Here is a 14,379-nt window from a genome sequence, read left to right as displayed (position 1 = left end):
GCGAAGAAGAAGCTCCACCAAACTGAGCAATATGGCAACTTTTCACTGAAAATGGGATTTTTTTTTAAAAACAATTGGATCAGCTGGAAGGAATCAAATCAGACGTTTTTCAGACAAAAAACGGATAAATGTGAGGTTATTTCCGATATTCTCTCATTCACTGAGAGCGGCCCACAGACTGTAGATAAAGAGTAAACTGTTCCCCAGAAAGTGAAGCCAAAATCAAAGAGCGCCCCCTCCATTCGAGCATATGGGACATGAGCCGTATTTTTAAAAAAATCCTTTCAGTCATTTTTATGTCATTCTTATCATGCTGATGCTATTTGAATTTTTCATTTTCCAATAAGTTTGATTTTGATTTTTTTTTTTTTTAAACATGAGAACGGAAATGAAAGCAAGGAATGTCCTACAATTTGCAAGAAATTAGTCAGTTTTTATTTATTTATTTTTTAAGCGTCTTTAAGCGTAAGACTTCTATTTATAATTATTCATAATTATATATTTAGAATATTTTTTATAGAATTATTGTGAATTTTAAGCCATTTGGTTTTTTTTTCGGGTCATTTCCTTTTTTGTTTTTTGACTTTGTCTTTTTTTTGTTCCTCATTTGAACAAAAATTAGTTAAAGTTGACAAGAAAGTGATCTGAAAATGAGCTTGAGGGGAATCATTTAAATCTTCGAGACCTGAGCAAAAGGGTTTAATTTCTTTGAAAACATGGAGGGAATGGTTAAAAAAATAATTAATGAATTAAAAAGCTAGGGGAAAAATATCAAAAGACTTGTTGTGTCCAATAATAATCATAATATATATATATATATATATATTAGAGTATATATAATTTTTTTTTTTTAATTAGAGTAATTAATAATAATAATAATAATAATAATAATAGTAATTAATTTGCCCAGGATTCAGAGGGTTCGAGTCATGATTGACAGCTGTGTGTGCCAATCGATGAGCTCGTGATCAATGGCGAAGCTCAAAATTGGTCGTTCAGGAACTCGAGATGCTGAAACATCACCAGCACACGATGTTGGCGGCTGTATGTGGAATATTTTGGGTTGATTTTAGACGTATCGTCCATGTTTATCTGCAGTCTGTGGATCGGTCAGATGGACGATGGTTTTGGGAAACATGCAGCAGTGCTTTCCTCACAGTGAAGATAACGGAGAGAGAAGACCTCACATTGACGCGTCTTTTAGTCTTGGAGGATAATTTCACGGTTTGGTGACAGCGTCAGTGGAAACCACGCTGAAAAGTCTCCAGATAAATTTTTCCCGGTTCATGAGTGGACTGCGTCCTCGTGTGGAAGCCGCAGAGTTTATGAAAGACGTGGAGCCGTGAGACTGCTGGACAGAAGTGCTGCTCGTTAATGGACGTGTGAACGTTTTCAGTGCTCGTCCCCTCACACGGCTCTCTGAAGAGGCAGATCTGGATCCCCCCGACCCGGTCTGGGACTCCTCTAAGGCTCCTCTAGAGACGCTCGAGGTCAAGACCATGAAGAGTTTAACCCCAAAACTGCCAAACAAAAGTCCAACAGCCCGTCACACGATCGCATGATGCCGCTCTCTACAGCAGAAATACTCAACCTCAAACCAAAAACAACAGGAAGCCAGGGGCCAGTCTCAGGGGCCCCAAACATTGTTTAAGGATTTTAGGATGATGCTTGGATGTTGGGACGTTTCTGGGATTTGAGGACATTTTTTTGATCTTAGGTCATTTCTAGAATTTAGGGATGTTTTGAGGATTTGGGGAAGCTTCATGAATTTCAGGAAATTTCTAGGATTTGGGGACTTTTGTAGGATCTAGGCTCATTTTTTTGATTTTGGGATATTTCAAGGACTTTGGGATGTTTGTGAAGTTTCAAGAATTTCAGGACATTTCTGAGATTGTTGGACATTCTGAGGGTTCGAGGACATTCTAAGGATTTTGGGATGTTTCTAGGATTTAAGCACATTTCTTGAGTTTTGGGACTTTTCTTGGATTTTAGGACATTCCTGGTATTTAAGGGTGTCTCAGGGTTTTAAAGAAATTACTAGGATTCTAGGACATTTCTAGTGTTTTGGGACATTAGTGTCTTAGCTATGTGTTTCTTTTGATCAACTAGCTCTATTTTGATGCTGTTTTATGCACTCTGACACCTTATGGATACTAAAAGGATAAAAACAATCACAGTGTCAATCACGTTATTTGAATTGGGAATTAAAAACTGGGTTGGGGGCCCCTGGCACCCTGTCAGGGGCTGTAAGTTGAGTATCAGAGCTGTAAAGATGAGTCACGTCAAGATCTTTACTATCCCAGAGACACTTAATGATGACTGTTTTCCAAAGATTTTGGAAGCGACCTCCTCACGTCCTTTTGAAGGAGACTGAAAGAGTCCACCAGCAGAGAATATAGATCAACAAACATAAATATATATACAAGTTTTGTGCAGGCATACATGAGAGTGTGTCGATATGTGTGGATGAGTTCGTGTGCGCATGTTTTTTTTTTTCATCGTCCATAAATATTCTATATTCATTTTTTTGTTGTAGTATCCTGACTCTTGAGTTCCACCTTAAACAATCAGGCGCAGCCGCACTCCTCCACGATCATGTTGGGAACGTCCCGTTTGACGATGTTGTACTCGTCGTCGAAGTAGAGCATGGACATGGTGCTGAGCTTGGTGGGGATGCAGCAGGAGTTCATGGAGCCCGGGCTCATCCCCCGCATGCGGTACTGGTTCACCACCGCCGTGTGGAAGGACGAGGCAGAGCCGGGGACGCCCGCCATGTAGGCCGGGCAGTTCCCCTCGCAGTAGTTCCCAAAGTATCCCGACGGCGCTATGATCCAGTCGTTCCAGCCGATGAGCCGGAAGTCTATGTAGAACTGCTGGCGGCAGCACAGGCTGCTGCTGCCGTCGCACTCCAGCCCCCTCTTCCTGATGCGGTGTTTGCTGTCGGACTGCCGCGCCTGCACCACCAGGAAGGGCCGGTGGGACTCGTCATTGTGGTTGAGCAGCACGGGCACCACGCCCTCCGTCTCGCAACCCTCGCAGCGCACGTCCAGGTTCTGCCGCCGGTCGCCCTTCTCAAACACCATCCGGACGGCGTCAGTGAGCACGAAGGTGTGCCAGCTGCTGCGCTTCAGCTCCACGCGCTTCTCCACCAGGTTCCACTTGCTGCTGAGGCCAGGCTCCTGGTAGTACACCTTCACCGTCACCTTCCGCCGAGGACGCACCTCCAGAGGCGACGGCTGCACCTTGAAGTAGAGCCAGAGGGTGGCCTGCGTCACGTACAGGTTCTGGTTCCCCTCGCTGGAGATCAGGAAGAACAGGCTGGACTTGGACGTCACCATGTCGTCTGAGGGACAAAGACACGAGAGGGATTCATTAATGACAAAATAACACTCGAAAGACTCTAAACAACCACTGAAAACCGAACATCTGTAACAACTGGGAGCGTACAGATAAAGGTGTACCAGCTCTTGGTCATGTGGGACATTTTAAGGACGATCGGGTGAACTTAGGAACAGCTGAAAGTGAGACAACAGGCCCCGGTCTCCCCTCAGTTCAGGGTGGCAGCACAGATCCTGCGGACTGTGACAGGAAGGCGTTGGGCGCAGCGCCACTTGGCCTCTGAGTTGGCCCAAATATGAGAAGGAGGAGGAGGAGGGGGGCTTAAGAGAGCGGCACACAAAGGTTCAAAGGCTTTGCATTGAATGCTGCCTGAAAATGAGATCTTATGGAGCCTAACTGTCCTCACAATGAGGCCTGAGAGCGCGTCGCAGCGCCGGCTGCAGCGCGGGGCAGAGGCAGTAACAAACTGGAAGAATGAAGACGCAAAAAAAGATCATTTACGTGACATGAGCTGCTTCTCACAGGCTGCGAACGGTCCGACTCAAATGGTCAGAGGCTGTTTTTATTTGAGGAACCATTAAAAAGTTTGGAAGAGGAGCAAACTGATGGATTCAAACACTCCAAAATCAACCAGAATCACCAACATGGTCGCCTGCCTCCGTGAACCGGTCGAGTTTGAAGGTGGACAGCCAGAGAACATGATGATGTCACTGTTGACCTTTGACCTTTTGGATATAAAATTTCTTCACTTCGTCATTTTATCCTAGTAGACATTTGTGTGAAGTTCTGTCCTAATTAGAGTATGAATTCTTGAGTTATGGCCAAAAACATGTTTTGTGACCTTTGACCACCAAAATTTCATCACTTTATTGTTGAGTCCAAGTGGATGTTTGTGCAAAATTTGAGGAATTTCCCCCGTGGTATTCTTGAAATATTGTCTTCAATCAGACGGACACAAAATCACAGTGCCTTTTGAGCACCAGAATCTAAACAGATCAACCTTGAGTCCAAGTGGATGTTTGTGCCATAGTTGACAGACCTTCCTCAAGGTATTTTTAAGATGTGGCATTGATGAGGATAAGACAGACCAGGTCACAGTGAAATTTGACCATCAACTGCTAATCAGTTCATAGATGAGTCCAAGTTGACGTTTGTGCCAAATTTGAGGAAATTCCCTTTGGGTGTTTTTTTTCTTATCACGTTCAGGATAATGAGACAAATGCTAGGCAAATGTGACACTGACCTATGGCCACAGAAATCTACTGCGTTTATAATTTAGTCCAAGTGGACGTTTGTGCCAAATTTGAAGAGATTCTTTTATGGCCTTCTTGGGACAAGAATGAGACAAACCAGGTCACAGTGACCTTTTAGATCCAGAATCTAATGTCTTTTGAGATATTGTGTTCACAGGCGCATGGTCTCAGCACCTTGACCTTTGACCCCCAGATTCTAATCAGTTTATTCTTAAGTCCAAGTAGACCTTTGTGCCAAAGTTGAGGAAATTCCCATGAGGTCCATTTAGAGATATCATGTTCATGAGAATACGACAGATTCAAGGCTAAGGTAACCTTGACCTTTGATCGTTTAGTCCCAGTGTGCCAAATTCAAAGGAATTCACTCACTGCGTTTTTGAAATACGTTTGCATTCAGGAGAATCAGACGGATGTTTTAATGGAAAACATAACACGAGTATCTCCGACACGGAAGCTTAAAAATGTGAAATTCATTCAACATCTGGTTATAAAGTCCGAATTTAGAATTAGATTATTCTCCTGCAACTTTCCCACAACATAAGAAAGCAGGAGAGCTGGAAAGAGTTTGGATGTGAGGAGCTGCGAGTGTTTCTGCAGTTCATCTCTTCATTTATGGAGCTTTGATGGTGAGCCTCTGAGCGAGCCAGTGCTCCCATTAAGCCCTGGATAAAGTTTTGATCTGGAGCAGAGACATGTAAATACCCTGAGAGAGTGCTGCTGGGTAATTGATGGTGATGAGGCAGAGGCGTCTCGGGCTGCTGTGTTTTACTTTTTCACCGAGCGCTCAGCGAACTCCGGCTTTTGATTTGACGACTCGAGCCGACGGACAGCTGTCAGGTGAAGCAGTTCAGAGTCGTTCATCAGGACAGGAGCCCAGAAATCGACTTTTTTATTTAATCAAAAGTAACAAAAGGCTGAAGGGACTGTTCTTTACTTATTATAGAAAGGGGTGGCTGGGTTTTTTTACCCTCCCTAAATCTACAAATATCTTCCTTGAGCCTCATTGAGTGACTCGGAGCATTGGAGGTTTGAAAATGATAATAATATATAATTTAATAATAATTTCTGTTTTCACAGTTTCTGGCTTTGATGAATTGTGTAATTTTGGTGATTTTTGTTTTAAATGACCCACAGGTTTGGGGGTTTAAAAAAATCTCAATAAAAAAACATTGTCAGTTTTTTTTAAAATCAGCAATACATTTTAATGGGAAAAAATAGGGTTTTTTTAATCACCAGAAATTGAGAGAAAAATCTAAACTGTTCAAAGAAAAAATTGCCAACGTGCATACAAGTTTTCTTTAAAAATCAGGATTAAAATAAATACAAAACCATTTCAAGATGTAAACTCCTCTCTTGAGCCAATATAACAAATATAACTCCCTCCGCAGTGCTTTGAGAATTATTTGAGTTATAGATATTCTGTCTCCACTCAGCACTAATTATTAACAACTTCTAATATTTTTAACATCACTATTCATAATTAAAGTTTTAAAAAAGGGTTTTCGGGGTAAATGAGGTGCCTAAAAAAAGCATCAAAACTTATCTTAATCATGAAAAAGGAGGACCCCCTCTGCAGAGCCCCCTCAGGTTTAGATCCGCCCCTGCTGAGAGGACACGAGGTCCAGCAACTAAACAGAACCTGGAAACGAGCAGCCGGGCGCCGTAAAGCTCTCACGACTCGGCTGCATCAAAACAGAAATGCACTCATCAAAGCGAAGCCCCCACGCGCATTACCTCATCCGTCACGGGACGAGGTAATCTCCGAGTCATTACTCAGCAGCTCGGGATGTGAGATCACACACGGCTGCAGATTAGAGCGCCGCGAGCACCCGGGCGCCATGACAAAAATCAACAAGTCAAGTGCCTCCAGGCTGAAAACAAAGGTCAAGTTTGAGCTGCAGGTGCAGGTTTCACACCTCCGTCAGCACGTCCTCCATCACGCCACGAAAAGCCCAAACCGCACGCATCAAAGACCCTTTACTGTGGACATAAACAGCCAGAGCGCCCCAAAAAATCCAGTTTGTACTCTGCGTCCCTACTTACCCTGAAAAACGTCTCTTTTTTAAAGGTTAATTGTGAATTAAAGTTGAAGAAAACGTCAGTATTTTTGTTAAAGTGGAGGATTGAAATTAAGTACATTTAGTCAAGTTTAAGTTTGGACAGATTATTAGATCCAGAGCGTTTTTAAAAAGGAGGAGACATGTCAAATAACTATTTAAGTACTTTTATTTTGGCAAGTTTTGTTTTTTGGTGATTTTTTTCTTTTCTTTAAAATTTTGGCAATTTTTAAAGCAATTTTGACATCCTTTTTTTTCTTCAAACATTTTTGGCTTTTTTTGGTCCTTTTTTTCTGTTTCTTGTTAAATTTGATTGGTTTTAAATAAATGACTTTTCTTGAAATATTTTTTGGTATTTTTTTCCTTTAAAAAAATTGATGATTTTTTTTTTTACTTTTTAAATTTTGGGTGATTTTCAAACAATTTTGACTATTGTTTTTAAACATTTTGTGTGTTTTTTTTGTGATTTGTTTTTTTTTGTTAGAAACGTCACATTGAAAATTGCCAAAATTACACCATTTAACGGAAGAAACTGTAATTCGGGAAATAATCATGAGATTTTCAGGTTTCGGATGAACACTTCATGTGTGAGTCACTCAGGGAGACAGAAAACGAACAGCCCCCCCTCCTCTGATAAATACAGAACAGACCTGGTCTTCAGTTTGAAACTGTATATAAATGTTTAAATTTGGGGATATTTCTGAAACATTTGGGCCTCGTACGCCGCCGCCGTGGAGGAGGATGGTTAATTGACGCTCTGAGGGGGATGAATTTGTCACAGGCGAGCAGCTGCTTTGTCTGAGATGGTAATGAGGAGGCTCCTCACATGAACTCCAGGAAAAGATAAACTCGGAGCCGGAGCGAGGAGGAGTCGAGGACGACAAAACGACATTTCCAGGCATCAAAACAAAGCTGGAACTGATCTGAAATCAGCCGAGCATCAAAGAAAGCAGCAGCTGCTCTGAGCGGCTCCACCTCGCAAATATTTAGGTTTTGATTTCTTTCTGGTGACGAATGTTTTAGTGAGAAATAACAGGCGGGTAAATAAAGCGCAGCGTGCTGCGGCAGAGAGCGGGAAACTTCCCAAACTCCACTTTGTAACAAAGCTACACGTACACCAACAGCAGCGTCACGCTCCGGCTCTCACGTGGTGCTGCAGGAACATTTTCACGTTTTCGGCACGAATCTTCTCTGGAAATCTGCGGCTGCAAAAACGCTGACTCACTTCTTGTTTTTGGGCCACAAAAGTCACGTGCATGATGTGGTCAGCGTTCAGATGATATTTAAAGAAAACATGGAAGTTTTTTTTCTTTTAAATTATACAATTTTTCTTACTTTCAACACTTTTAGGTTGTTTTTTTAAATTAAAGTTTTGGTGATTTTTTCTTTCATTTTTTGGTCTGTTTTTCTTGTTAACATTTTTGTCTTATTTCCTTTTTTCCTTTTTTTTTTGGTGATTTTTTAAAAAATTGGGGGAATTGTTTTTCTTTCAACATTTTTGGTGATTATTTTTCCTCTAAAGCTTTTATTGATTTTTACAAAATGACTTTTTTTTCCCTTTCTTAAAAATGTGATTTCAGGTGAAGCTTTTCAAACTCTTTCTCTTCCAAAAATGGCGAATGATTTTGAGGAGTTTGCATCCTACGCTGTAAAAAAAACACTTTGCTTTAACTTAAAAAAGCTTGTGTCTGGGCTGCCTTCAAATCTTAAGTAAACTGAATTTGAGAGGACAAGTTGAGATAAATTTGTAATGATTCAGCTTTTCTTCTCAAATTCAGTCAACTTCAAAATTTAACTCTTTTACAACCGGATCAACATCAGTTTCCTTGTGTTGTATTCAGACACCTTTCACTGGCTTTTAAACCAAAAAACAATCACAAGAAAAAATGTAAAGAAAAATCACCAAGGATTTGTAAAGAAAATAATAATAAAAATAATAATAGTAATAATAACCAAAACTCTGTAAAGTTTTAAGGCAAAGAAAATCACCAAACACTTTAAAAGCTGAAGAGAATAACAAAATTAAATATATATATCACTAAACATTTTAAAGAAAAAAAATAATTACCAAAAATTTTAAAAGAAAAAAATAATTACCAAAAATTTTAAAAGAAAAAATGAATTACCAAATATTTGAAGTGGAAAAAAATACCTTTTTTTTTTAAATTTGGGTCATTTCTTTTTTTCTTTAAGATGTTTGCAGAATTTTTAAAAATGTTTTTTTGTTTTTGTTTTTTCATTGAAAAATTTAGTGATTTTTTTAAGAGAGGAAATTTTCCTTTACATATTTTTGATTTAAAAAATTTCTTTAAAATTTTTGGCAACTTTTTTTCTTTGAGAAGTTGTAATGTTTTTTATATGAAAAACTCTCTTTCCAAACCTGCAGGGCTGCCTAAATCCCACCTGAGGGGACGTGAGTTTCTTCACTAACATTTAAAGCCCTAAAACAGAAGAAAAGTTGGTTTAAAAATTGGCTCAAAAAGCTCCAGAAGCTGCTAAACTGACCTTTTAATGAGATTATTTTGGACCTAAATGCGTCAAAAACAAGCTGTTGATTTGCACTAAACTAACAAACAAACCAGCAAACACTGTGGACACACACACACACACACACACACACACACACACACACACACACACAGAGTGAATTGTAATGGGGTGCCAGGCTGCAGGGTTTAGCCCGTCAATCTGCATTCAGGCTGCACGACGGCCGACACAAAAGCTCTGACCTTATACTGAGGGGACTGATTCACTCACACACACACACACACACACACACACAGAGATGCATGTATACGCCAACGCAGACACTAAACTCCCATAAAGACATGACAGAGACACAAAGGACACATGTCGGAATGGACACACGTTGGCGGTCACGGCGACGTGTTGATGTGCAAAGCAGATGTTTTGCTTCGGAGCGGACGCGCGCACGTGGGCGAAGCAGGTGGCGTCGTTGATCATTTTCAGCTCCTTTCAGAGTTAAATAGTTCCTGGGAGCTTTGTCGCCGTGCCACGTCCCCGCTGACAGCCGCTCAGTGCCGGTAACGCGGCCAACTGGCAGGCGCGGCGGCGAGGTGGAAGGTCCACGACACGGAGACCACAGAGAGACAAACATGTGGGACTGAAAGGCTCTCAGCGGGGAGCGAAACCTCCGCCGACACCGAGCAAAGAGCCGCACGAGTTTATGTTTGTGTGTGTGCTCTTCTGGGAAAGTGAGCACAACACTGGGGAGGACGCCAGGACGCCAGGACGCCCACACGTCCAGCTTTCACTGCAGCACTTAAATGCCGCGCGCTTCAAATATATCAAAAGAAACTTCAAACTATCAGCTGCAGATAAACCAAACTACCTCTGACACTTCTGTGATCAATAACTTTCCAAGTTTGACAACAAATATAAGAATCACAAGTTTTAATGGCCCCGTCAGGGGGCCAGGTGGCCCCCCAAACATTTTATAATTCACAAAAAATAAAGTGATTGACACTGTGAATAGTTTTTGTCCTTTTCGTCTCCATAAGGTGTCAGAGACATAAAACAGCATCAAAACAGAGCCAGAGGAGGATCCCCCACACCCCCGACAGAGGACACAGCTGAGACACTGATGTCCTAAAATCACAGAAATGTTCTAAAATCCTAATACTTAGAAACCTCTTAAAATCCTAGAAAAGTCTTTAAATCTTAGAAACATCCCAAAATCCTAGAAATGTCCTAATTCAAGTCTGAAAGATTTTTGTTGATAAAGTCTAAGAAATGTTCTAAAATCCCACAAATGTCCTACAATCCTAGACATATGCTAAAGTCCTAGAGATGTCCTAACATCCTAGAGATGTCCTAACATCCTAGAAACATCCTGAAGTCCTACAAATGTCCTGAAGTCCAGGAAGTGTCTCGAATCATAAAAACGTCGTAAAATCATGCAAATGTCACGAAATCCAAGAATCCTGCTGAAGTTGCAGCGACTGACCCCTGGATTTCTGTCATTTTGTAAAAATTATAGGACAAAAGAAAGTTTTCAAAATCACAAGCTTTAATGTTTCTCCAGACGCTCTGAGCAGCCGATTGACATAATGCAGCTGAATCCACGCTTAAAAAGCCAAATAATCGCGAAAAAAATCACCTCTCTAAAGTCTCCGTAACCAAACTACGTTCAAAATTCTTAGGTTTTTTTGCTCGGTCACTCTAGATGTTAACATCCTCTTTCCACGTTTGCTAACACCTGAAAAATCACAAGATTTCCCGTCCTTCCGAACTCTGTAACAGCAGCATCAGCAGATTCACGAAATGCAGCAAAATCCAGGTTTAAAATCCAAATTATAGCAAAAGAAACCAGCTTCCAGCTCTCTGCAAAATTCCTGCGATTCTTTGATTAATCGCTGTAGATGATGATCTTTCCTTTTCAAGTTTGCAAAAACGATTTCATGTTTCTTAGACGCTCTGAGCAGCCGGCTCACAAAATTCAGCAGAATCTACGCTGCAAAAGCCAAATCATCACAAAAAAGGGCTCTCTAAACTCTGCGTACACAAAACCACATTGAAAATTCTTGGGGTTTTTTTTGCTTGATCATTCTGCAGAATAATATCCTCATTCTGTCTATTATTCATTTATTTATATTTCATTTTACTTTTGATTTATATTTCCTTTTATTAATGTATTTCCTGATACGTTTGTCCAAGTTTTCAAATGATTAAAAAACCCAATCCTAAGTTTGCTAACAAATGCAGAATCACAGCCTTTAATGTTTTTTTCCACTTGCTTTGAACAGAAACATCCGAGGATCCGTCAAAGGCAGCAGGATTTCAGCTGTAAAATCAAAAAACAGCTCTTCAGCTCTCCGTGCACCAAACTGCATTCACTCCTGCGCTTCTCTGCTCGATCATTCTCGATAACGCTTTTCTTCCTCTGTGGACGGATGTAAATGAAATGAAAAGCTCCCGATCAGCAGCTTCAGACGACACCAAACAAGGTGATGAGCTGGACTGAATCCGCTCCTGCGGGCGTCTGCCCGACTCCAGGGGCCAGCAGACGCATTAGAGCCTGACTAACCAGCACACGATGACAGACCCGCGTTGCTTTTTACAGTCAGCATGAAAAGAGTTTCTTAAAAAGTATTAATAGAGATTTGGGAATTGATATCTTCACCAAACCTCGTCGACAGCAGCCGCGCGCCCAGTCCCTGCTTTTATTTTGGCGGGTTTTCAGGCCCCTGTATCAACATCTGTTGAGCATCAGGAGCGTCTCTGGGTTGTTTCTCATTCAGTCGATATATAAAGACACACTTTACACACACACACACACACTCACACTCACACAGCCGAGCAGCACCTGATCCATCAGCTACATGCATCAAAAATCTTTTCACAGATTGGATTTCACAAGTCCAACAAGTGTCCGGCTGCTTTTTATGAGCCTGCAGAGCGTCGTAAAGACGCGCCGACACTAACCTGCAGTTAGATTTAAGTCTCAGCTGCTTTTCTCATCGCTCAAAACGTCATTTCACACAAGACGATGGCCACTTTTCTCTCCCTGCAAAGACATGCTTCTGCAAATACCACCTTATATTCTGTTTAAAGAAAGTGGCAGAAATCTATGAGAATTTTAAAAAATCCTAGTTTTGCTGAAATGAGTTGACACTGCGGTGTCACAACGTTTGCTTGATTTCTTTTGAGAAAATCTGTGAAAAAAATTTAAGATGTTTAGACTTTTGACCCTCAGAGAAACCTAAATTTGTGCAAAAATCTGTGATAATGTTCAAATTTCGCAGGAAAAATTACCCCTACATTGGGGGGGTGTTTGAAGAAAAGTAGTGGAAAACTATGAAATGTAACTGATATTAAGTCAAAGTCTCATGGTAGAGTTGATACATTTTTGTCAGAAAAACTTTAACTTTAGCAAAATTTTTCCAATTTCTCAAAAAAATCAAAATGTTTCTTATTTTTCCTGAAATTAGTCGAAGCTGCAGTGGCAGATTTTTCTTTTTGTGGTTTATTGTAAGAAAATTTGTGAGGAAAAAAAGTTAAATTTAATAAAAAATAATGTGGAAGTTTGATGTTACAAGTGTCTCATTTTTGTCACTCCTCTTCAGAAAATCTAAAATTTGAGCAAAAATCTAGTTTCAATATCAAGTTTTTTTCAAATTTCTCAAGTTTCAAGTTAGAAATTTCAGATTTTTGTCACTCTTGCAAAAATCTATGTGAATTTTCAAATATATCAAAAAATCATGTTTTGTTGTTTTGACTCTACCATGGGAAATCTTACTTTGAGAAAATTCGTAAAAATGTTTATCGCTATAAGTGTCATTTCTCCTCAGAAAAACTTAAATTTATGCAAAAATCTACAATTTGGGGGAGGGGTCTTACTTTCCATGGCTAGTTTTGAGAAAATGAGCGAAAGATGTTGAATTTAATTGCATCTGGAATTAGAAAAACTGGTGGAAGTTTATCGCGAAGTGTCATTTCTCTTCAGAGAAACTTAAATTTCTGCAAGAAATAAGATTTTTTTACCCTCCACAGGAAGATCTCACTCTTCTGTCTTGTTTTGAGAAAATTAGTGAAAAATATAAAAAAAATATATCAGGTGGACGCTTATTGTTAGAGGTGTCATTCGTCTTCAGAAAAACTTTAATTTCTGCAAAAATCTTCAAAAATGTAAACTTTTTCAATTAAAAAAACAAACTCAAAGACGTATTTCCCCTTAAATAAGGTGACCCTCCACAGAGGGATCTTACTTTTTATATTCTGTTTTAAGGAAATTGTAATTTAAATCGTGATCAGGTGTCGGTTTCCCGTCGGCAGAGTGGATTTTTGGGGGTAAATCTTGACTTTGAGGCCGTCACGCACCTTTCTCTGCGAAGCTGATGATCTCGGAGCTCTCCTCCAGGACCTCGTTGCTCATCGGGTGTCCGTCCAGGTTCGGGATCTCCACCCTCCCGTCCTCGCGCAGCTTCCCGGCGTGCAGCTTCCGCAGCGCCGTCACCATGGCCGCCTTGGACACCGGGTGCGTGATGTTGGGCCTCTCCCGCATCTGCAGCCGGCTCAGGATGTGCCTCTTGACCGCCTCCAGGAAGTCCACGTTCAGCCGGCCGGACTCCGGGTCCTCCGGCTGAGCCACGCCGCAGGACGCGCAGGTATCCCGGGACGCCGTGTGCGCCTCCGCCTCGGTCCCGGGCGCGGCGGTGCAGCGGATGGAGAGGACGCAAGCCACGAGGAGAGCCAGTCGGAGGAGACAGATACTCATTTTCTGTCTGAGGAGGACAAGAATCACTTTTTTCTCTCTTTTTGGGGAGTTTTAGGAAGAACCGTGCAGCAGCGGAGCTCAGTGCCGAGCTGTCTCCATGCGTAACGGCTGCAGCTCAGTTTGTTTCCATCCACCGTGCAGGAAGCCCTCCTCTCACATCGTTATCTGGAGCTCTTTGGTCAGAAACAAAAGCAAGAAGAAGAAGAGGAGAGAAGGCGAGTCCTCCTGTTGTTGTTTGGGTTTTTTTGACTCTTTTTTGGAGATTAAAACAGCATCAGCAGCAGCAGAAGAAAACGCGTCCTGCTTTCATGAATCAGCCCAGATCTCCGTTTGACATATTCCACATAATCCATCTTTAAATTCAATCCATCACACACACGAAAATATCCCCACTTGTTGTCGGTTTATTCTCCGCTGCGCTGCTGCCGGAGTGCCGCTGCGCAATCACGAGGAGGAGGAGGAGGAGGAGAGGGAGGTGTGCCGGGGAGCGCAC

At 41.3% G+C, this 14,379-nt stretch overlaps 1 protein-coding gene across 1 annotated transcript; it reads right to left on the bottom strand.

Annotated features, from left to right (window-relative positions):
* Positions 1–2,180: 2,180 nt before the first annotated feature.
* On the bottom strand, positions 2,181–14,379 carry LOC121962813 (inhibin beta B chain-like). The gene is made up of 2 exons (XM_042513119.1): positions 13,490–14,379; positions 2,181–3,343 (listed from the first exon to the last, which is right to left on the bottom strand). Exons 1-2 carry the CDS (start codon positions 13,884–13,886, stop codon positions 2,568–2,570), a joined length of 1,173 nt encoding a protein of 390 aa, XP_042369053.1. The 5' UTR covers positions 13,887–14,379; the 3' UTR covers positions 2,181–2,567.

This window comes from Plectropomus leopardus, chromosome 24 (genome assembly GCF_008729295.1).
Source record: "Plectropomus leopardus isolate mb chromosome 24, YSFRI_Pleo_2.0, whole genome shotgun sequence".
In the NCBI taxonomy this organism is placed as follows: domain Eukaryota; kingdom Metazoa; phylum Chordata; class Actinopteri; order Perciformes; family Serranidae; genus Plectropomus; species Plectropomus leopardus.
This window is presented reverse-complemented; position numbering and strand designations above follow the sequence as displayed.

What these genes read in the sequence shown, in the direction of transcription:
- LOC121962813 (XM_042513119.1), bottom strand. Translation starts at nt 13,886, where the DNA reads ATGAGTATCTGTCTCCTCCGACTGGCTCTCCTCGTGGCTTGCGTCCTC. An exon ending in CATCAGCTTCGCAGAGAAAG is followed by an intron (nt 3,344 to 13,489) that starts GTGCGTGACGGC and finishes TTTGTCCCTCAG; the next exon opens with ACGACATGGTGACGTCCAAG.